The sequence below is a fragment of the Juglans microcarpa x Juglans regia genome, chromosome 5D (genome assembly GCF_004785595.1).
Source record: "Juglans microcarpa x Juglans regia isolate MS1-56 chromosome 5D, Jm3101_v1.0, whole genome shotgun sequence".
Classification (NCBI taxonomy): Eukaryota; Viridiplantae; Streptophyta; class Magnoliopsida; order Fagales; family Juglandaceae; genus Juglans; species Juglans microcarpa x Juglans regia.
Genome location: NC_054602.1, coordinates 31,994,325 through 32,019,606, shown reverse-complemented (window position 1 = coordinate 32,019,606; position 25,282 = coordinate 31,994,325). Strand labels below are relative to the sequence as shown.

General features: G+C 39.0%; 1 protein-coding gene across 1 annotated transcript; it reads right to left on the bottom strand.

Moving 5' to 3' along the window:
* Positions 1–1,095: 1,095 nt before the first annotated feature.
* LOC121266611 (NADPH-dependent aldo-keto reductase, chloroplastic-like) lies at positions 1,096–19,563 on the bottom strand. Its single transcript, XM_041170495.1, is given in 9 exon segments — positions 1,096–1,218; positions 2,317–2,384; positions 6,821–7,069; positions 12,060–12,335; positions 12,682–12,769; positions 12,898–12,974; positions 13,388–13,462; positions 13,615–13,696; positions 19,265–19,563. Coding segments are annotated over 9 exon segments (981 nt in total). The 5' UTR covers positions 19,309–19,563; the 3' UTR covers positions 1,096–1,196.
* Positions 19,564–25,282: the final 5,719 nt, after the last annotated feature.

The window sequence follows — 25,282 nt, the reverse complement described above, 5'->3', positions numbered from 1 at the left end:
ATACAGTTTTATTTTCAAAGTCTATCATATAACTTAATTATATAAAATTTGTCACTTTATAGTTTTGTTTATTATAATGATGACGAGGTCAACAATCTCATGATCTATTAATTCAATTTACATATATTGTCTTAAACATTTTTCTTTTGCCTTGTGTTCGCAATTTTTGAAACAAAAATGATCTGTACACTTTTAGAATGAATAAAATTTGCATTTTTACTTTTAAAAAAAGAATAAATTTAAGATTTACAAAAAAAAATATTTTTTTAATAATAAACTTTACTTATTTTCAATAGAAGCGTAGAAGACTTGTATACTATATTGTATCTGAAGTTGGTAATGTTGAGTGGGAGCTAATATTAAAAAAAACATTTTCGTATAGACTTTTAAGCAGCATCCTAGAGTTCTTTACAAATACTAACTTCCACGTTTAAGTTCAATAAAATTCTAGCACTGTCAACATTTATTCTATATGATAGCTAATAAATTTTAAAATATATAAATAAGAGTTTTGCTATGCACTAAACTGTGTATCGATGTTGACATGAGTTTTTTATTAAAAAAAATAAAAGAAAGAAAGTTTTGAGTGAATAAGAAGATCATTTGTCTTACGAAAATCATTTCCATCTCAATTCGCACTGTTTTATTAAACAAATACCTTACATTTCAGTATCGGTTCGCGATTTGTTGTGCGACCTCGCTTGCAAGAAGACATTTCCTATAAAATTAAGACTTGTCAATAGAAATACATCATATTTATAAGAGGTACCTCAAAGTTTTACTTTATAGATTTTACTAACTAATATTTGACCAATAAAAAATTAAAAAAAAAAAAAAGTCAAACCAATGTTTATTACATTGAAAATGTGCTGCCGATTAGATGGAATTTATGAAAATAATACATTTTAACCATCTCAAACTTACCGCTCAAACGGTCCTAAGTGACACCACCATATAATGTCAAGTGATTTATTAAAAAAATTAAAAATAAAAATACAAAAACACTCAAACCCTAAGTAGCATCTTTACAAAGTGGAAGTCAACCAAACTTTAAGATACAAATTTGAAGAGTGGTCATCGAAGAGTGGCAACTCCAATTCCCTCGAAATATCACAAAACAAAAAAAAAAAAAAAGAATATAGAGCATGACAACACTTTGCCCTCATTTTCTAATGAACCAACAGTTATCTCGCTGCTCATATTTCGCCATCCCATAATTTCTTAATGAAAAATGCTAAATGCAACCGGCCCGCACAATCAGTGTGTAATCGCCATATCATTATAATGAAACGGTGTGTTTCATTTAAATGAGAGATGAAAATGCGAGAGACCAAATGGGGGAGGTGGGATTGAGTAAAATAGTGTGTTTCAATTAGTTTTTCAAAACACACCGTTTTGAGTGAAATCGAGAGGCTTCTCCCTTCTCCGTGCGTCTCCTTCTCCCTAATTTTAATACCATCAACGTCCCTCCTCATTCCTAAAGCCAGTGACCTCTGTTCATTCACCATGCCCCAGTCTTATTCTCACAAATCAAAACGAAACGTAAGACAGCTCACACACCAAAACGAAATGGAAAGAAGCGATTTCGATTTCAAACGCACAACAACATTCTCGTATAGCTTCCATTCCCACTTACTTCGATCGTCAACTACCTCCTTGACCTCCAATTTTTTTTTTCAAACCTCCATTAGCTTTGTTTTATTCTTGTATTGTATTGAGATTTGCCCAGGATTAAGAAAAAAAAAACAAATGCTTAATCTCCACATATATGATTGTTCTTAATCCATTTTTTAAGTCCGTGTAGCAATATTTGATACCCCCACCATCCGCATTCAGCCCCTTTCATCTTCCAACTTATTCAAATCCATCTCAAGCCCATCGATACTTTTTATAAATGACACTCCATTTGCCATCCTTTTGGGCAAGTGTTCCAGCAATTAAAAAAATTCTCCTTCAAAAATTAAAATGCTTTGCAGTCAGTTGGTACCTCACATTCTTCAGTCAAAATGCTCTGCAGTCAAGCACCGGTTTGGATGTTTTTTGGTCACTTGAAATCCTCTGTAGAAATGGGTTTGGGCGTTTTTCAGCCACTCCAAATGCTTTGTATAAATGAGTTAGTCATTCCTTCTTCCTTTCACTCTAGGTTTCAGTCCAGTCCTTTCTTCTTTCTTCAGTTGCTGGTTCAGATGCTGGTTCTTCTTCAGTCGAACACTTGTTTTTGTTTCGTTTCATTTTTTTTTAATTATTGTTAGAAGCTGACGTGGAAACTAGGTTACACGGCGCTTCCGCATGGCCGGTTATATGTAGAAGAACTATTCCTCAACAGTCCTGTACGGACCAAAAGTCTCATGGACAAAGACGAAGTTCCCTGTTATCAATCTTGCCTGCACAATAAAAATCGGGAACATATAATCGTCATTATACCATATTCATTGGACCTCATACACAATCCTTTAGAGACCCAGTAACAACATCACAGAGGGAGCATAAAAAAATGCACTCTTACTACTTTTATTTTTTACTTTATTTTTTAAGGAAGTGTTTTTTAATAATATTGTGTTTTTTTAATTTTTTAAAAAAATATTTAAAAGTGATAAAAAATACATGTATGAAAAAGCAAAAATAAAAATGATCCTATAACTAACTGTAGCTCCCAGTGCGAGCTGAGAGCGGTGGTTGTAGAGCCACTCATTAGCATATTATAATGATATGATCACAATAAAACTTTTTTTCTATTGGTAAACAAGTTTTTATTGATCAAAAGAGTACACAAGAGCCCAAGTACATGGGATTTATACAAGAGCAACGCCTAAGCGTATGATCGCAACAAAACTTAAAGGACCAAATTCACTTTTTTTTTGTTTTTTTTTCTTAATCTCCAAATCCAAGGGTCAATTCACTTGATAACATATTAGCAGGAAATAGCAACTGCATAAGCTGGTAAAAGCTATATATAGAATTGGACATGAAAAAAAATGGTGCAGAAACTTCTGAAGTATAATTTAGAAACACAATGTCTAGTGCAACGTTGGAACTTCGGCTGTAAGACCTAGCCCATTGTCAGGCCCAGGCCCGTGAAACACCTCCAGTTTTGACGTCGTGTAGATTCACGTCCACCTTCCATTTTCATGCATGACGTTCATCCCTCTTCTCTCTAGGTTTTTACCCTTTACTTCATATAGCTTATATATATATATGTTATGCATTCTTGACCTAGATTTTGTGCCGCTCATCTCCTCTTCACAGAAAATCAACCGAAAGTCTCCACCTCTCATTGTGAACCTCAGCCAAGCCGCATCACGCACCAGCCATCACTCCCTGTTAAACACCAACTGTGTAGCTCGGTTAGCAAGCAGTGCACTGTCTACACCAAGCCGATCCACGTGCCGCTGTCCCACCAAGCGCAACCCACATCGGTACCTCAGTCACTCGGAGTTTACCACCCCAGCCGTGAGCCACCGTCCCTCCGAGTTCCACATCCGGTTTTGCAGCTGTCGGTTAAGGCCCCCACCTCTATTTTTACTCCAAGAAACAGAGGAGTCTTCTTGCATCCGTATGCCACAAATCTGCCTACCCATGCTGCCAGCCATCGTCGCACCACCCTCTGTCTGCCGCACGCCACCTCGACCTCTCGGTAAGCCACCAACCTCCCTCACTGCATCTCCCTTTTTCGGCTTTGCTCTCTCCGCCTCTTGCTCACTCACCTCGCCCTCTCTTCTTTTCGCGTGCTCAGCTCAGCTCGGCGGCAGCTCTACCGCACTCTTGCTCTTCAACCGCACCCCACCGTCCCACCAGCCAGCCCTGTCGCGCCGTACTCCTCCACGCTAGCCTCGGTTTCCCTTGGGTAAGCCTCTGCCGCCGCATGCTTGGTTTTATTCTCGTATGTTTGCTCCTCTGGTTTTGCTCTTGTAAGTTATATATATATATATATGTAAATTGATCACCTAATAGTCGAGTACTATTACCAGACTACCCTCAGTTTATCTTCCATATATATATTTTCGGATAAGTGGTACATTTGGGTTTATATTTAAATGGGTTTGTTTTTTAGTTTCATAAATTATTGTATTTGTGTAGATGATATTTTAATAATTTTGTAAATTAAAGGAAGTAAACCTATTTTTTAAGAGAAGTTTTTCATGTCGTATTTTATAAGATTTTTTTTAAAGTAGTTAAAATATTCTATTAATTTGTAATACGTTGTTGGTATTCTGGATATTTTGATATTAACATTTATTGAGTTCCGTAATTATCTTAATACTTGTGTGATTGAATTTCTTATTCGGTACGATTTCAATTAAGTGGATATTGATGATTTTTAGAAAGTGATAATGTAACTTGAAGTTATGAGAATTTTAGGTTTTGAGGAATTAAAATATGTTATTTTAGAAGCTTAGGCTTAGACATTGAAATACGTGATTGATTGTAAATTTACGAAAATTACGTGATTATCTTATAGGTGACGATTAATTCTTGTTCGGCTTTGTTGAGGAAATTTTTGGAAAGTTAAGAAATTCAGGTAAGCGGGGTTCCTATGCTAGACCTTACACGAATTATTGAGACTGACGTTGACTTTCTGAAAACTTTGCATATTTTTGTAATGAAATGAGAACTTGGGAAAAACCAACCTTGGTCACTTATTTGCATTACTCATGAAATTTGTATGAAAAAAAAGAAAATATTTTCTGACATGCATTGTGTAGACATGAGCTAAATTTTGTCATTTGTCTCTGAAATCTGAAAAAGAGCAATATTGAGAATCTGAAAAATTGTGTATTTATTTGGAAAGATGCTCCGACTTTTATTTTCAGCATGTGAGAATGATCTGATTATGTTTTGGTACTCTGTTTTATTTTGATATGGCATCTGAAAACTTTTGGCATGGTGTACTGATTTTGTATCTGACTCTGTCTCTGCTCTGCTCTGCTCTGCTTTGTTATGCTCTACACTGTTTGGGTTGGTACCAACTTCTCTGTCTCTGAGTGCACCCACTTTGGAAACAAAGTGGTTTTATTGTGGTCTTTCCTGTGTGCACACTCAAGGCTCCGAGAAGAATAAGGAAAAGATTTCACCTCTGTCTCTGCCCGGTTTGGCCACCGGGGATAGCACAACCCTACCACGGGGGTGAAATATGGTCTCTGCTCTATAAGATGCTCTGTTTTGATGTGATGATGATACTCAGGTTAGGTTATGCCAAAGTACTCTGGGTTTTACTTGATTTAAAGCTATCGCTCTGTTACTTTTGAAAACATGTTTTGTTCTACATGACAACTCTGGAAAATATTTTGTTATGCATACTGTACTCTGTAAATGCTCATGTTTGCACGCTAGTATACGTTTTCTGCTTACTGAGTTGTTGATAACTCACCCCTATATCCATAATATGTTTCAGATAATTTTGATGCAACAGCTGGAAATCAGGAATAGAGAGTACTTGCAAGTTTTGTTGATCATAGAAGGCTAAGTGCCTTGGGGTACAAGGATTTTTGGAGAATTTTTTGGTAGTGTTGATATTTTATGTGGCCTAGGTATTTTGAGTAATGGATATTTCTAGTCTTTGTGGAAAAGTTTATGTATATCAATGAGACACTTTTGATGTGCCCTTATGTAGGAACATGGATATTTGTGTTGAACAAATAGGTTAATATGTTATAGAGATTCTGGTTTATTTTAAAAGTATTATTTGGAAATGATTTTAAGTGATATGAGTTAACTCTCCGGACCCTCGGGGGACGGGGCGTTACGTCTGCTCCTCCCTCCTCTTCCCTGTCCATTTTACTTATGTGTAGTGTTTTTTATTCTTGTTTTTGTGTTTTTTTAGGCCAAATAAGGGTGGATCGTCGTTCGGATCTTTCCAGCCGTCGCACTTCTACACGCGCCCCACCGGCATGACGACCAGCTGCCGATCTTCAAGACCTCCAAATCCGGCGTCCATCTGAGTGGAGCGTAGTCCGCACCCGGGGGACGAAATTTTCAGTTATCGTCGGCGCGTGGTCATCACACGCCACCGAGGAGCCCTCTGCCGACGCCACGCTCGGTTTCTTTGGAACCTCTGATTCCGGACTTCCACATCTGACCGTCGGCTTTCCTCCCAGAGTGAACAGTGTTCTGCACGCGCCACTACCGACCTTTGTGCACTGATCATCCGTTTTCATCTTTTTTGTTTCTTTTTTGTTTCTGTTTCTATGTTTGTAGTTGTTTTGTCTCTGTTTTTGCTGTTGTTTTTGTTGTCCCGAGTGAGGTGTTGGGCCTTTGGATCAGACGTAATTCGGGGTAAGAGCCGTTCGATAGTGGTGGGCGATGCTAAGACCAGTGGTCGTACGGCCTGGCTGTTGTGGTCTGTGCGTGAGCTGGGTGCTCGTTCCGTCAGGGCTTAAGATGCCGATGCTTGTGGTGGGCGTGACGTCCGAGGTCTCACCAGTGCTTGTGGTCTTGTAGTTATTAATATGTTTATTTGTAGTTTTTTTTATTAGTTTAGTTTTTAATAAAATAGGAATAGGCTATTGGATTTGGTGTCCATAGCAGTGTCCTGTACTCTTCCTCCTTGGCTGGATAGAGGGGGCTTTTAAGTTCTGTTTTACAGAGCGTTTTCTCTATTGTGAGAGAGTTTGTTTAGAAGTTAAGACAATGTCCGCTACAAAAAAATTTGTGTGTGGGGAAGCCCCAGAGCTAATGCGTAGATTGGCTTATAGTCAGGATTTTCCATGTATTGGATTTTTCATGTATTGATAAGTCACAATTGTAACTTTGGTTCATTAATGAAATGAGTATGTTTCCTTCAAAAAAAAAAAAGAAAGACAATGTCTAACTGAATACTTGCATGCTCAATTTCGGACAATTTGGCGAGCAAGACTTTAGGTATAGACCAGTCGAAGATATCAGAGTTGTCCTTAATCCTTCCTTCATGAGTACTCTTTGGAAGCACACTATGACTCGTTTGCAGGCCCCAACGAAGGAATACTTGTGCAGGAGTTTTGCCTACTCTCTCTGCAACCATACCTAGAATTGGATTCTTAAGAACATCACTCTTGAGCCACGTAGTGCCAGGAGAGCCTAATGGCGAATATCCCTAGATAAACCATCTTAAAATACTGAATATACGTGCGTACGCACAAATAAAAGCATTTCAAAATTTGCGTATAAACTCACAGATAAGTGAACTCCCTTGGATTTACAACCTACATGTAATCCTAGTTGATGTTATTGAAATAACTGATTCTATGCCACCTTTTCACAAACAGATTGAGTGCACTTGGCATGACACTACAACACGCAATGAAGGACACCTGCAGAGCCATCGCAATTTAGATTAGCAGAGCACTACACAACCGAATGCAAGTTCTAGAAACTAACAGCAGAGGAATTTGTTGCTGGTCCCTACGGTGCTTTTGTAACCAACTCAATTAATTGTTTATTCTTTTACATCATGTATAAATACCGTCTACCATGGACAAAATTAATCAATGAAAACAGAGAGTTTTTCAGCATGTACTTCTTCTCTCAACATGGTATCGAGAGCCTTTAGACCGTAGTCTTTTTTTTTTCCTGATCCATGGCCTCTTCTTCTGAACCTTTTCCCCGTCCTCCTCCTCCTCCTTCTTCTCCTCCTCCCCCTCCCACCTTATCCTCCTTCTCACACATCATCTCCACCAAACTTACCAATGATAATTACCTTCTGTAGAAGGTACAAATTTCGGCTTATCTCAGAGGCCAAGACCTTTTTGGTTATGTCGATGGGTCTCTTTCCCCACCCCCAGAAACCATTACTGAATCCTCCACTACTACCATACCCAAAGCCAGCCCCTTTTCTTCATTGGAGGCGCACGGACCAACTTGTCCTTAGCGTTCTATTCTCCTCTCTATCTGACTCTATTATTGGTCACGTTTTATCATCTACTTCTGCCCGAGCTCTATGGGTTCTCTTGGCTTCAATGTATGCCTCCCACTCCCAAGCAAAAGAGTTTCAACTGCGTTTTCAACTCACTAATCTTTCTAGAGGTGACCAATCGATTTCTGAATATTTTGGGAAGGTCCGTCTTCTTTCTGATTCTCTTGTTGCCACTGGAACTCATCTACCTGACAAAGAGATTCTTACGTATTTGCTAAATGGCCTTGGACAATCTTATGAACCTTTTATCACTTCGGTAACAGCCAGGGCTGAGCCTCTCTCATCACATGAGCTGTACCAACTTTTGCTCATACATGAGGCGCGAGCATCCCACCTAACAAGTAACACAATATCTTCTGTTGAACCCACTGTCAACTTCAGTGCCTCAAGTGGGAGTGACCAACGTGGCCGAGGCTTCTCTCGCGGTGGACGCCAAGGTCGAGGGAGAGGTCGATTCAATTCCAACTTTCGTGGTGGAAGAACCAACTCCTTCAATAATTCTGCAAATTCTACATCGCAGTATACTGCCTAGTGCCCAACATGTCAGGTTTGTAATAAATCTGGCCACGTTGCTCTTCAATGTCGATACATGTTTGATCACTCCTATAAACTTGATGCTCCAAGATCCTTTTTTGCTAACTACACTGCCCCTGCATCTTTTTTCTGATTCATCCTGGTATTCGGACTCGGTAGCTACGCATCATATAACTAACGACTTGAATAACTTGAATATTTATTCTGAACAGTATAGTGGTGGTGATACAATATGGGTTGGAGATAGCAGTGGTCTTCCCATTCAACATTTTGGTGATTCTTCTTTAAAACCGTGCCTTCTTCTTCTTCTTCATTTTCACTTCGTAATTTGTTACATGTTCCTTCCATCATTAAGAATTAGTCTCTATTCTTCAATTTTGTATTGATAATTCTTGTTATTTTGAGTTTCACTCTTCTCACTTCTCTGTGAAGGACAAACACACAGGGACTCTGCTCCTCACAGGGCCAACGCATAATGGTCTCTATGTCTTCCCTTCCACCGTCTCCTCATCTCCATCCACTCATCTTGGCGAAAGAACCACTCTGGAACAATGGCATCGCAGGCTGGGGCATCCCTCTCTAGCACTGGTTTCACGTGTTCTGCACACAAGATGCCTGCCTTTTTCTTCCAACACTACAAATTTTAAATGCCCTGAATGTCCTCTTGCTAAAAGTCATCAGTTGCCCTTTTGTAATAGTCAGGCCAAATATTTCAGGCCCTTAGAACTTATTTGTGCTAACTTATGGGGCCCGGCCCCGTATGTTTCACGACTTGGTTTTAAATATTATCTTTCTTTTGTTGATCATTATACACGGTATACGTGGTTCTTCCGACTCAAATTAAAATCGGATGTTACACAAATTTTCAATACTTTTTTGCCTTATCTTGAAAGATTATTTAGTTCTAAACTTCTAATTTCACAAACAGATGGTGGAGGTGAATTTAAACCATTAACTCTAATTTGTCAAAAACTAGGCATCACTCATCGCCTCTCATGTCCTCACACGCACCAACAAAATGGCATCGTTGAAAGAAAACACAGGCATATAGTTGAAACCGGGCTCTCTTTATAGGCTCATTCCTCTCTTCCCTTCTCATATTGGGCCGATACTTTTGAAACTGTGGTTTACTTGATTAATCTTCTCCCCTCACCCACTCCCAAAAATAAATCACCACATTCTCTAGTTTATAATTCTAAACAGATTATAAATTTTTGAAAGTGTTTGGATGTGAATGTTGGCCCAATCTCAGACCCTATCTTTCAAATAAATTAAATTTTCGTTCCGTTTCATGTCTCTTTCTGGGTTCCAATGCTTCGCATAAAGGATGTAAATGCCTTGACTTAGTCACCAACCGTTTATACATCTCTCGGGATGTCATTTTTAGTGAAGCTTCATTTCCACTTTCAAAATCTCGATCCATTCATCCATCTCCTCCAGCCCAGTCAAAAATCGTACCTCTGCCTTTACTCTCTCCGTCTGTCCTTGGGCCTGGTCCAAACTCAAACCCACAAACTTCTATTCCTTCATCGTCTACCTTGAGCCCTTCCATACCCTCTGTTCTGCCGACACCGACTTCTACAACATCATCCTCTGCTCCTATCCTTCGTTCCCCTCCAGTAATCTTATAGCCACCCCAGTCTCCTATTATTACACGTGCCCAAACAAATTCATCTAGACCCAGACAGTTCATGGATGGAACCATTCCCTACTCCACCCGATTTTGTCTCACCACGTCTTTGACTGTCCCAAACGAACCTTCTAGTTATTCAGTTGCTTCAAAATTTTCGGAATGGAGAGAAGCTATGGCCAAGGAAAATGCTGCACTTCAACAAAACTACACCTAGTCCCTTGTACTTCCCACACCCGTAGCTAACATTCTCGAATGCAGGTGGGTGTTTCGCACTAAAACAAACGCTGATGGCTCTTTTCAATGGAGGAATGCTCGTCTTGTGGCTAAAGGGTATCATCAACAGCATGGCTTAGACTACAATGAGACTTTTTCCCCAGTAGCGAAGCCTTCCACAATACGGCTTAATTTATCCATTACTGTCACTCGATCATGGCCCTTGCGCCAACTTGATATTGAAAATGCATTTTTGCATGGTTCATTACCTGATGATGTTTTCATGCAGCAATCTCATGGATTTATAGATCCACTACATCTCACCTATGTGTGCAAATTGCACAAGGCTCTACACGGTTTAAAACAAACATCTCGTGCTTGGTTTTTCCAACTTAGCTCATGGTTACTTTCATATGGTTTTACAGCTTCAAAGGTAGATCCTTCTTTGCTCATCTTGCAGCATTCTAATGTTACTCTCTATCTTTTTGTGTACGTGGATGACTTAGTTGTTACAGGCTCAAACTCCTCAGCCATTGTGATTCATGACTTAGGCTCTGCATTTCCAGTAAAAGACCTGGGTCAGCTTTCTTTTTTTCTTGGACTGGAAGTCAACTACACAGCCGTAGGCCTTTTGCTCACTCAACGAAAATACATCAAGAGCTTGCTTATTCGAAGTCAAATGATCAATGCAAAACCAGTCTCCTCTCCCATGGCAACATCTCTCAAGTTATCAAAATTTGACTCTCCAGATTTTGATGGCCCAACTCTCTACAGAAGCATAGTTGGTGGTTTGCAATATCTCTCCCTCACCAAGCCAGACATCGCCTTTGCAGTGAATAAAATATGCCAATTCATTCACTCTCCAAAAATTTCTCACTGGAGTGCTATTAAACGAGTCCTCAGGTATCTCAAAGCCACAATCAACTATGGCTTACTCTTTAAAAGGCAGTCCACTTTCACACTTCAGTCATACTTGGACTTTGATTGGGAAGGATGTCCAGACAATCGACGGTCAACTGGAGGATTCTGCTTCTACCTCAGAAATCATCTCATCTCTTGGAGCTCGAAGAAACAACGAACTGTTGCATGATCAACAACCGAAGCCGAGTACAAATCACTCACATCATCAACTGCTGAGATCATATGGCTTCAAACAGTTCTTAGAGAACTAGGTATTTCTCTTTCTAAGGCTCCAATCTTGTGGTGTGACAACATTGGAGCCACATATCTGTCTGTCAACCCGATCTATCACTCCAAAACAAAACATATGGACATCGATTATCACTTTGTGAGGGATAGAGTTGCTGCCCGTGCACTACAAGTTCAATTTTGCAACTCCAAAGAACAAATTGCAGAAGTCCTAACAAAGCCACTAGTTGTAGAGACTTCAGGTATAGACCAATTGAAGATATCAAAGTTGTCCTTAATCCTTCCTTCATGTGTACTCTTTGGAAGCACACTATGACCCATTTGCAGGCCCCAACAAAGGGCTACTTGTGCAGGAGTTTTGCCTTACTTTCTCTGCAACCATACCTAGAATTGGATTCTTAAGAACGTCACTCTTGACCCACGTACCGCCAGGAGAACCTAATGGCGAATGTCCCTAGATAAAAAAAAAAAAAAAAAAAAAAAAAAAAAAAAAAAAAAAAAGAACATCACAGTGTTACCATTCTTAAAACCTTCAATTATAGAAATAAAAAATATTCAACTCTTCACATAAGATTTGCCTCCTCACAAATAGATAAACCATCTTAAAATACTGAGCATTTTAAAATTTGCGTATAAACTCACAGATAAGTGAACTCCCTTGGATTTACAAAATGCATGTAATCCTGGCTGCTGCCATGAGGGGTGGCACTCCACTTGGTTTACAGCAGGAGGCACGCGTGCTACCTCCAACAGATGGCCAAGCTTCTTTGAAGAGAAATTGCTGACACCAATTGCTCGAGCCTTTCCAGAAACATAGAGCGCTTCCATTGCTTTCCACGTGCTAGGTATATCTGGTTGAATGAGGTTTTCTGGTTTAATGCCTATTGACCCCTTCTTCATCCGGACTGGCAAATGGATCTTAAAAAGTTGAGCAGCATCATTTAGTCACAGTTAAATAATGTCCTCAATACCAAATCATCGAGAAGAAAATGATCATGTCAATACAAATATCTCAAAGTGTAATTTTCTGATCAGAAGAATAGAAGCAGACTCAAGGCATTCCATGACTTGGTCATAACTATGGGTGGAATTTTTTTTATTTTTATATATTTTTTAAAAAATCTTCTATTTCACCTTCAATAGGTAGTTCTAGGAAGCCTTTCTACAAGTATAAAGACTGAAGGGTGTATCAAAGCAAAAACTAGTGTAACAAGTTTGTAGATATCCAAATCGCTGATTATAAGCTTTAATCAGTGATATATACAAGGTACAAGTCAAGATAATCAAGTTGCAAGTTTCGCAAAGTAGTATCCAAAGCCTCTGAAACATCTGCAGGTGCATGATCAATGCTCCTGTGGATTATCTCATTTTTAGATGTAAAGAAAACGTACTAGATAAGATCAAAGACCCTGTTAGTAACTCATATAAGGCACAAAGCATTATCATTTTAAATGGAAACTCTTTACTCTATAAAACAAACCAGAGTTTAGAGGTAATCCACAAATCCTCACGCTTCACCGCACCATCTTCAAATAGTTTCTTCAGAATGAGACCAATCTACAAGAAATGAGTAGTAGAAATCAGTTCATGTACAATTCTTGCAAAAGCTTAAGCAATTTCAATTAGCAATAAAACAAGACTTAGAACATCATCACTAATTATTTCGTGCGTATTGGAAAATAATTAAGTAAAGAGAAAATGGATGTCAGCACTTAGCCCCATGCCCCAGCATGCGCACTATGACAAACTAACTGGGAATACTCATGAAGGCGTCCTTCCATGTCATCGAAATAGAAATCCGAAAAAAAATGCCTAGGCGGTGGGTATTCGAATCTATCAAATTGGTTGACTAATATGCGACTCATGCTGTAGGAAGATCTAAAGCATCAAGTGTATCAGATACCTAAAGCAATTCCATAGCTTAGAATTTGGTCGTAGTGAGACGATACTAAAGGCTCAAGGCGAGTGACACCAAGTTTTCAGAAAATATTTTACCTCCTTTCATTGCCATAGAGTTGAGTGCAATCAATATGGCGGTATCCAACCTGCAGCACAAGTAAACATGTTGGCTTGTAGCTAGAGAGCTAACTAAGCTATTCATTACTTTTCACAACACAAAAATTAATCATGACGTCCATAAAAACTCCAAAACCTAAAAATGGCGACAGCGGCAGATAAAGAAGGAAACGAAGAAGACCTTGATGGCAGTGGCCACGGCTTCACCGACGAGGCTAGGGTCGACCTGCGCCGTCCGCAGTCCCAAAGAAGGGATCTTAGCTTGTTATGAGGTGGCTTGAATTCTGATTGAACAGTGCAAGTGTCGTAGGTTCGCTCGAGCGGAGGTTCACTCAGCTCGAGCGAAGTCAGACAGAGAGCTTCGCTCAACATTCGCTCGACATTCAGCTCGAGCGAATTCAGACAGAGAGCTTCGCTCGACATTCGCTCGACATTCAGCTCGAGCGAATTCAGACAGAGAGCTTCGCTCAAGTATCGCTCGACATTTAGCTCGAGCAATATCCAAGTCAGAGAGCTTCGCTCGACACTCGCTCGACACCCAGCTCGAGCGAGTTCAGGCAGAGAGCTTCGCTCGACTCTCGCACAACTGTTGGCTTGAGCGAAGTGCAGAATATCTACGTTCGCTCGACACTCGCTCGACGTTCGCTCGAGCCAATGTTCACAAAAGTGATTTCTCACTTTTCCTATAAATATCAAACGGCGCCTCTCATTTGAAATTAAGACTTCAGAATTCATTTGTCATTTGTTTGTGTGTTTTCTTGAGAGAGAAGTCTAGAGAGAGTTTTGAGAGATAACTTCCTTGTGAAGTTTTGTTGTATTGATTTGTACTCCATCTCTGTTGATAGTGAAATCTTCGATACCGACCCCACCAGTGGTCGTAGGCTCGTTTTGAGTCGAACCACTTAATTCTTGGTGTTCATTCTGTGTGATTGTCATCAATTTCTTTCGTTTTAGTTCCGCTACTATACTTCGCGTTAGTCCTAGCTTCACTTATTCCCAACAAACTGGTATCAGAGCTTGGCTCAGGATCTGGAGGGATGGCTATGGCTAAGTTCGAAGTGGAGAAATTTGACGGTCAGAACAGTTTCAGTCTATGGCGCATCAAGATGAAGGCTTTACTGCGACAACAGGGCTTGTCAAAAGTATTAGAAGTCTCGGTATCTGAAGATTCTCCGGCTCCTTCGAAAGAAGAAGAAGAAAAGGTACACAGTACTATTCTTTTGTCACTATCTGATGGAGTTTTAAGAGAGGTTGCTGATGAGGAGACTGCAACTGGTCTCTGGTCGGCACTTGAGAATCTTTACATGAAGAGATCTCTCACTAACCGGTTGTATTTGAAACAACGGTTATACACTCTCAAAATGAAGGAAGGTACTCTTATTTCTGAACACCTAGATGAATTTAATAAAATCATTATGGATCTGAGGAACATAGATATTAAGCTTGAAGAAGAAGATCAAGCGTTAATTATTTTATGTTCATTACCCACATCTTTTGAGAACTTTGTAAATTCCATGTTGTATGGTAGAAATACAATTTCCTTGGTAGATGTAAAGTCTGCTTTGAATTCTAAGGAGTTGAGGAATAAATTGAGTGTGAAGAACACTAATGAACAAGCTAGTGGCTTGTTTGTTAAGGGGTCCTCAAGTAGGGGTAGATCGAATGACAGGGGTTCAGAAAAGAATAAGGGGAAATCCAGGGGCAGTTCACAAACAACGTTTAGTAAGAAAAACGTCAAATGTTATTACTGCCATAAGTTTGGTCACTACAAGAACGAGTATCCAAAATTGAAAAACAAGGAGGACGGCACTAGTTCATCTAATGCCGTTAGTGTTGCTGATGATAGGTCTAACGACCTAGATCTTGTTCTAGCAATAAGCGACTCCAATAGTCGTCGCTTTAGTGACAAGTGGGTCTTGGACTCAGCTTGCACTTTCCATATGTGTCCCAAGAGGGACTGGTTCACTAACTATGAATCAGTCAACGGAGGTTCTGTTTTGTTAGGGAATGATATGGGTTGTAAAATTGCTGGAATTGGTTCAGTCAGAATCAAGATGTTTGATGGAATTGTCCGGACATTGTCTAATGTTCGACATATTCCAGAGTTGAAAAAGAATCTCATTTCTTTGGGTACTCTTGATTCTCTGGACTATAAGTACACTGGTGAAGGTGGAGCTATCAGAGTCAGTAAGGGCTCTATGGTTGTGATGAAAGGAGATAAGACAAATGGTCTTTATTTCCTTCAAGGCTCTACAGTGACAGGTGCAGCTGCAGTGTCAGTCTCAGATGATCCAGATTCAGATGTCACTCGTTTGTGGCATATGCGTTTGGGTCATATGAGTGAAAAGGGAATGTCAATTCTGAGTAAGCAGGGTTTGTTATGTAATCAGAATATAGGAAAACTGGATTTCTGTGAGCACTGTGTGTTTAGCAAACAGTGCAGGGTTCAGTTCTCTACAGGGGTTCACAGAACCAAAAGTTCTGTGGACTACATTCATTCTGATCTTTGGGGCCCATCTTCCGTCCCGTCAAAAGGTGGAGCTCAATACTTGCTTACGTTCATTGATGATTTCTCTCGGAAGGTTTGGGTCTACTTTTTGAAGCAGAAGAGTGATGTATTTGTCAACTTCAAACAGTGGAAAGCTTTGATTGAAAATCAGACGGGCAAGAAAATCAAGCGACTTCGCACTGACAATGGTATGGAATTCTGCGGAGGTGAGTTTGATGAATTCTGCAGAAATGAGGGTATTGCCAGACATCGTACAGTTAGACATACTCCACAGCAAAACGGGGTAGCTGAACGGATGAACAGGACCCTTTTGGAGAGAGCTCGCAGCATGCTTTCTAATGCAGGCTTGGCTAAGGATTTCTGGGCCGAAGCAATCAATACGGCCTGTTACTTGATCAATCGCTCTCCAGCCACAGCGATTGGTTTGAAGACTCCGAATGAGGTATGGTCTGATACTCCTACTGATTATTCAAATTTTTGGTTGTCCTGCATATTTCCATGTTAATGATGGAAAACTTGAGCCAAGGGCAAAGAAGGGCATATTCATTGGGTATGCCAGTGGGGTGAAGGGATTCAGATTGTGGTGTACTGATCCTAAATCACCCAAGTTTGTAATCAGTAGGGATGTCACTTTTGATAAAAAGTCCATGCTTAATCCGAGGAAGGAGAATTCTGAGTCTACAGGACAAGAACAGGATGTTAGAAAGCAGGTGGAGTTTCAGGTGGAAGCATCACAAGGGCTGCCCAACGGCGCCCAAGATCATGCTATTGAAGATGAGCATGATTCCGATTCATGTAGCGGCGCACAAGGTGAGCAAGACTACAGTATAGCAACTGGCAGACAGAGGAGGCAGATTAGACCACCTCAGAGGTATGCTCATGCAGATATGGTTATGTATGCTCTTACTACGGCAGAGAATATAGTTGGTCAGGAACCTTCCAGTTATTCAGAAGCTGTCAAGAGCGTAGAATCTGCACAGTGGTGCGCAGCTATGACTGAAGAGATTGAGTCTCTTCACAAAAACCAAACATGGGATTTGGTTCTGTTGCCAAAGAAGGTAAAGACTGTTGGCTGCAAATGGATTTTCAAAAGAAAAGAGGGAATCCAGGGTGATACAGATGCAAGGTACAAGGCACGCTTAGTTGCTAAGGGCTTCAGTCAGAGAGAAGGCATCGACTTCACTGAAGTCTTCTCTCCAGTGGTGAAACACAGTTCGATCAGATTGCTACTAGCTTTAGTAGCATTGTATGACTTAGAGCTACAGCAACTTGATGTTAAAACAGCGTTCCTACATGGTGAACTTGAAGAGACCATTTACATGCATCAGCCAGAGGGATTCATTGTTGAAAACAAGGAAGATCATGTGTGCAGATTGAAGAAGTCTTTATATGGTTTGAAGCAGTCGCCAAGGCAATGGTATAAGCGGTTTGATTCCTTTATGATTGATCATGGTTATTTGAGAAGTAACTATGATAGTTGTGTTTATCATAAGGAATTATCTTATAAGTCTTTCATTTATTTGCTATTATATGTTAATGATATGCTTATTGCTGCTAGAAGCATATTTGACATAGGTTTGTTAAAGACCCAACTCAGAAATGAGTTTGAAATGAAAGACTTAGGTGCTGCAAAGAAGATTTTGGGAATGGAAATCTTCAGAGATAGGAAAGCTGGAAAGTTGTACTTGTCCCAGGGAAAGTACATTGAGAAAGTGCTTTAGAGATTTGGGATGTTTGATTCCAAACCAGTAAGTACACCACTTGCTACGCACTTTAAGCTTTCAGCTTGCCTATCTCCTCAGACAACTAAAGAGGAACAGTTCATGGCTAGTGTTCCTTATTCAAGTGCAGTTGGCAGCATCATGTATGCAATGGTTTGCACCCGCCCAAACATTTCACAGGCAGTGAGCATAGTTAGCAGGTATATGGCTAACCCAGGTAAGACTCATTGGCAGGCTGTGAAATGGATACTCAGGTATCTGAGGGGAACCCTGAACTTTGGGTTAATATTTGATAGAGATGTCGATCTCAGTTCCAAAGTTACTGGTTTTGTTGATTCAGATTATGCTGGAGACTTAGATAAAAGAAGATCATTGACAGGTTATGTTTTCACTCTGTGTGGGTCAGCTATCAGTTGGAAAGCAACACTGCAATCCACTGTTGCTTTATCAACTACCGAGGCAGAGTACATGGCAGCAGCAGAGGCTGTTAAGGAGGCCATTTGGTTGAAAGGCTTGGTCAATGATTTGGGTTTACAACAAGATGGGATCTCAGTATTCTGTGACAGTCAGAGTGCAATACATTTGACCAAAAATCAAATGTATCATGAAAGAACGAAGCACATTGATGTCAGGTACCATTTTCTCAGAGAGATTGTTATAGAGGGTGCTATACAGATTCTGAAGATTGCTACTACAGAAAATCCAGCAGATATGATGACTAAGCCAGTTGCAGTATACAAGTTCAAACTTTGTTTGGACTTAATTGGTGTTCGCATTTTGTTATTCCCGTAAGGGATTTGGTGGTGGGGATTGGTTTTGTGGTCGGAGGTTTTTTGTGTTTTGGCAGAGTTCAAGTCAAGGTGGAGATTTGTTATGAGGTGGCTTGAATTCTGATTGAACAGTGCAAGTGTCGTAGGTTCGCTCGAGCGGAGGTTCACTCAGCTCGAGCGAAGTCAGACAGAGAGCTTCGCTCAACATTCGCTCGACATTCAGCTCGAGCGAATTCAGACAGAGAGCTTCGCTCGACATTCGCTCGACATTCAGCTCGAGCGAATTCAGACAGAGAGCTTCGCTCGACATTCGCTCGAGCGAATTCAGACAGAGAGCTTCGCTCAAGTATCGCTCGGCATTCAGCTCGAGCAATATCCAAGTCAGAGAGCTTCGCTCGACTCTCGTATAACTGTTGGCTTGAGCGAAGTGCAAAATATCTACGTTCGCTCGACACTCGCTCGACGTTCGCTCGAGCCAATGTTCACAAAAGTGATTTCTCACTTTTCCTATAAATATCAAACGGCGCCTCTCATTTGAAATTAAGACTTCAGAATTCATTTGTCATTTGTTTTAGTGTTTTCTTGAGAGAGAAGTCTAGAGAGAGTTTTGAGAGATAACTTCCTTGTGAAGTTTTGTTGTATTGATTTGTACTCCATCTCTGTTGATAGTGAAATCTTCGATACCGACCCCACCAGTGGACGTAGGCTCGTTTTGAGTCGAACCACTTAATTCTTGGTGTTCATTCTGTGTGATTGTCATCAATTTCTTTCGTTTTAGTTCCGCTACTATACTTCGCGTTAGTCCTAGCTTCACTTATTCCCAACATAGCTCCCGTGTTCAACTCGAAGAACCGAATTTCCTGTGCCATTTCCATGGTGCATGAATAAGTGGAAAGCAGATCAGACGGAGGGAGAGAGTGGAGGAGAGTCAACGCAATGAAAAGGGTACGTACGAGACTTGTTTTTCTCTTCTTTTTTCTTGGTGAAGAAATTTAATCTATGATATAAGATAACTTTTACCTCAAGAGATAGATCATGTAGGGGTACTGATGTGAAACGTAACTGGCTTTGAGACCAATAAAAACTGATGGCACAACTACCTCTCGTGCACTCTCTCCCTGATAAGCTGAAGCTTTGGGACCCATAAAAACTGATAGGCTTATGGAAATGGTTGTGCAGAACAGCATGCACAAGTACTACCTCCCCTGTGTCGCTCTCATGTAATCCTTCTTCTTCAAAGCAAAACCAATTAAAAATGGCACCAGAAAGAAGGAAAAAAATTAGGAGGAGGAAAGGCCAATGTAATGAACTTCGAAACCAGTTGACTTTTCTCAATAACCTTTACAAAGAAAGTTTCATGTTGAACTTAGTTGAGTTGAGTTGAGTTGAGATGATAAAATATTGTTAGAATATTATTTTTTAATATTATTATTATTTTAAGATTTGAAAAAATTGAATTGTTTATCATATTCTTTGTTAAAATTTGAAAAAATTATAATGATAAATTGAGATGAGTTGAAATAGATTTATGAACCAAATCAACCCTGAGCATATATACAATTCAGCAGTTGTTATTCTAGTTACAAATGAAAGGGTATTCTTGTAATCTACACTGAGTAAGTAAGGCTATACACGTAATCTACAACATTTAATGAATCATGTGCCCATCACTTGCCCTTCATTGCTTATTAAACTTCAGTTTCTTCACACCCCTTAGTCCTTATGACTCACTATCCTTCACTACTGCATTGCCCTCAAGTCATTGTCACAGCCTGCTTTAGTGCCTTAAAAGCCTGTGTAGATTCCGGTCCCCACAGAAATGCATCTTTTTTTAACAACTCAGTGAGGGGAGCAGCAATCAATCCATATCCTCTCATAAACTTTTGATAATAGCTAATTAATCCAATGAATCCTCTTAAGGATTTAGTGGATTTTGGCAATGGACAATCAACCATAGCCTTGATCTTGGATGGATCTACTCTTACTCCTTCAGCAGAGACCAAACGTCCAAGATAATCAATCTCTTTACAACCAAACTTACATTTACTTCTTTTAGCAAATAATATGTGTTTTGCTAAAACTTCCAACACCAATGATAAATGATGTAAATGTTCTTCTTTGTTCTTACTATATATCAAAATATCATCAAAGAAAAATATAACAAATTTCTCTAAAAATGGCTGAAATACCCCATTCATTAAGGATTGAAAGGTGGCAGAAGCATTGGTTAAACCAAAAGACATAACTAAAAGCTCATAGTGGCCTTAGTGTGTTCCAAATGTAGTCTTCTCAATATCAACTTCTCTCACCCGAATCTGATGGTACTCAGACCTACGGTCTAGTTTGAAAAAAAATTGTTGCTCCTCAAAACTCATCCAACAATTCATTCACTACTGGAATGGGAAACTTTTCTTTCACTATTTCCCTATTATGTGCCTTGTAATCGATGCACATACACCAAGAGCCATTAGCCTTCCTCACTAAAAGTACAGGTGAGGAAAATGGAGACCGACTACTTCTGATCACTCCTACTACTAGCAATTCCTTCACTATCTTTTCAATCTCAAATTTTTGGGTAAAAGGATACCTGTATGGCCTGACAAAAACAAGAAATGTACCCTTTTTAAGATTTACTTTGTGATCTTGACTCCTCATAGATGGCAACCCTTTAGGTTCCTCAAAAATTCCTTTATACCTATTCAATATAGCCTCGATACATGAATCCAGTATTTCTCCACTACCAACTTGTTCTTGTTGTACAATCTGTAGCAGCGTTCCTTCGACATCAAGTCGGTGGTGGATAGGCCTTCCTCTCAATAGTGGTAAATTGACAATTCTGGACACCCTCCACCAATTTAGAATTACTAGAACTCATACCTCTTAGAGTCACATATTTCTTGTTATGCTCAAAAGTCATGGTAAGGCCACTAAAGTCCACAATACGGGACCCAAAGTCCTTAACCATTGCATCCCTACCACTATATCACAACCCCTATCAAAAGTAAAAAAAAAAAAAAAAATAATATGGAACTGATTCCTTTGCATATGAAATTGAACCCTCTCTATCATTCCTTCACTCCTTATTCTCTCCCCATTTGCCACCCTAACTTCAATCTATTCTTTAGAATTTACTATTAATCCCACTCTTCTAGCTACCATGGGATCAAGAAAATTATGGATACTACCTATGTCTACAAGAATGACCATAAAGCAGTTTTGAACCTTACCATTAGTTCTCATGGTTCTTTGGCTCAAAGAACATCCACCTGCAATGGCGTGAAGAGATATTTCAGGGACCTCATTTTCACCCGTCACAAGTGTAGTGTTGTCGCCCTCTCTACTAATTCACAATCCTCCACATCACTTCCTTGAAACAACTTGATTCCTTCCATAACAAAGATTCTTGCTTTCTTGCACTTGTGGCTTGAATTCCACTTCTCGTCTCAATACTAACACAGGCCCTTCTCTCTTCTTCATTCTCTCATTCATCTCATCTAGACTAACTTTTGACACGGGCAAAGAAGGCTTGAAGTTATTGATTTTTCCACCAAAAGAGCTTCCCTTTTTTCCAACACTGCTACTTGTCATACTGGAACTAATACATAAGGAGCCTGATAACTCCCTATCTTGCTTCCACCCCTAGTGCTGAGAATGTACTCCTCTTGGATATTGCCTAATCCAATGGCAGATTTAAGATTCTGAGGGTGTAATATCCTCACTGGCAGGCTTATCTCGACTTTCAACCTATACAAGAAACAATTTAATTTGTATTTCTCAAATAACTCTTTTAATCTATTGAAGATTACTTCAAGATGTTGTATTCTGCTTTAATCTCGTACGTGCTTCTATGGGATCATCATAAGATGAACTTCCAACTCTTAACTGTAGTGCATCAATAAAAGAACTCCAAGTATTGAAAATTCTAGTTTTCTCAGCATCTTGAAACCATATCAATGCATTTCCCTCTATATAAAATGAGGACATCAAAATCTTTTGCCCATCTGGCATGGGGTGTAAGGCAAAGTAGTGATTTTCCTTATAAATCCACTCAATTGGATTCTCCCCATCAAATCTCAGAAATTCCAATTTTATAGAATGAAGTTTCATATCTGCCGACACCCCAGAATGCTCAAAATTAAGTCCTTCTTCTTGTTTGCCATTACCATTCTAATATCCCAGTCTTCCTCCATTGACAGCTTCTAACAGCACATCTATTTTGAACTCAACATCTCCAAAGCACCCTAGTGGTCCTCGACCTTCTTTTCTTACTATTCTTGGTGCTGCCTTAATCCCCAAACTATGTTTTCCAACTCTTTGAACCGAATCCCATATGCCATTATTCTCGAAAATTGGAAAAAAAATTCCTAGAATTTTGAACTGCTCTGATGCCAATTGTAACAAAGAACAAATATAGTGCATAACTTCTGATCTTCGAGGGATCAAACTCCTCCAAAAGAAAGACTTTATTGAATTTTCTCAACAACCTTTACAATAAAAGCTTCAGTATTTATACAATTCAGCAGTCGTTAGTCTAGTTACAAATGAAAGGGTATTCTTGTAATCTATACTGAGTAAGTAAGGCTACACATGTAATATACTACTTTTAATGAATCATGTGCCCATCACGTGCCCATCACTGCTCATTAACCTTCAATTCCTTCCCACCCCGTACGACTCACCATCCTTCACTACTGCACTGCCCTCAAGTCATTGCCACAGCTTATGCATCTCATAACAGAAGCATGCTGCATATTAGCTAAAACTCACAGCTTTTGATTTACTTCATTTTTGTGATTTTCATCATAATCGAATTCGGGACTTCTTCTTCGGCATTGATAGCGGTTGGCGGCGATCGGATTTGGGGCAGCAACTGCAGGCCCACGATTTAAAGAGTCAGAATTAAATTATATGCACAATTAAATTAAGGTAAGTTTAGGTGATCTTAAATAATTTGAGTTATTATGTAAATAGTAATAGTTTGTGGATCTTATTGAGATGTGTTTGAATATAAATAGGTTAAAATATGTGTTTAAATATATGAAATAGACTGAGATGACTTTAAATTTTTATAAAGTCAAAAAACTAGTAATGTGTTTCATAAATGATTGGTTTGAGATGAGTTAAGATAAGTTGAGTTGATTTCAATAACCAAACACACCCGTGCTTGCATGGGAAGTGTGATATATCATCTCAAAATTTTTCATAATTTCCTTTCTAAAAATTACTCAACACAAACTACTTTTAATTTTAAGTTTTCAATTTTTTCATCTAATTATTATCTAATCATTTCGAATTTTTCAAAATTTCTAACAAAACACATAAACAATACTATTTTTTTAAATCTCAAAACAAAAATAATGTTAAAAATTATATTCTTAACAATATTTTTATTCAAGTTTTTCTCTCTTCTTTTCAAAAACCTAATAAAACATTTTAATTCAAATTATTTTAAATTTATTCACAAACCATTTATATTCATAAAATTCTAATATCATCTCACTTTCTAAATGAGTTTTGAAGTATTCATAGATTCAGATTTAAGATAGTTTTATTGGTTTTTATTCAAATTTTGGTCGAGTCCGTCGTTAAAAAATCAAATTTTCTTTTATGTAAATTTTGTATTTATATAGGATTTTCAGATATTTTCTTTTCTTTTCTTTTTAAATGTTTAGTTGAGTGAAAAGTCCATTTATATACCGTATACAAATTTAAAAAATAAAAGTGAAGAGATTTTTCCCATTCATTTCCGTCTCTCTCTAATTATTCTTTATGGATAAGACGAAAAAAAGTAATCGTTTTTTATTTTTGTTGCAGTTACTAGTATCAAGTGTCAAGTTTTGTTTCCGCACATTTTGGAGTTCTTTAGATGGGTTATGTGATATCTCGTATTTATGTATATTTTTATTAAGTAAATTATTATATTTATTAAGATTATAAACTTTTTTATTTTAAATATTAGATGATTTACGTTATATTATTTTAAAATTTTTAATTATTAATTCAATGTGTTTTCTTATTGTTAATTATTGTTCATTATTTAAATTACTCTTTATTCTAAATTAATTTATTGTTAAATTTAATTATTCTATTTTCATTTTATCATTATGTTTAAATTATTTTAATTAACTTGCTATTTTAAAATCTTTTTCGTTTGATCATTTTTGTGACTCACGATGTGAGGATTGGATCTCATTTCTTTCCTTCACTTTTCTTTTTCTCCTTTTTCTTTTCTTCTTTTTTTCTTTCTTCCTATTTCTCTCCCCTGCTCTCCCGCGCGCTGCACTTCCCTCTCTCCCCGTGCGTTTCTTCTTCTCCACCCAGCCACCGATGCGCGCCGCTTTGTACCTCACTGCCCCTCTCATTCCATTCCCCACCGACCAGCGACCACCACCCTCCAATCTCAGCCTCTCTCGTGCCGCCGTTTGTCCCCACACTTAACGCGAAGCCGCGACCTCCATTTGCTCCAGCGTCGCCGTCGCACCACCTCTGGCCACCATTTCTTCACCACTTTATCCTCGACCTCATAGCAATCTAATGCACCTATCCTCAGCCCCGATCTACCACCGGTGAAGCACATTCATCAACATCTCCGTTTTGAACATTTTGGCCTTAACCTGCCTTCTACGCCGCCAACCACGGCCAACCACCACCACCATTGACTTCACCGACATCCCTAAGCCCTACCCTATCAATTTCGGGTCTTGGTTTGTCCCCGTTCAAAAGTGGATTTTTGAGACCCATAGCCACAATGCATTTTGCACTGTTCTGTAGCTGTGTTGCCACTTCTTACACCTTCGTGATCTTTCAGAAATTATTATATAGCACTGTAAGTATTTTTTCAAATAACTT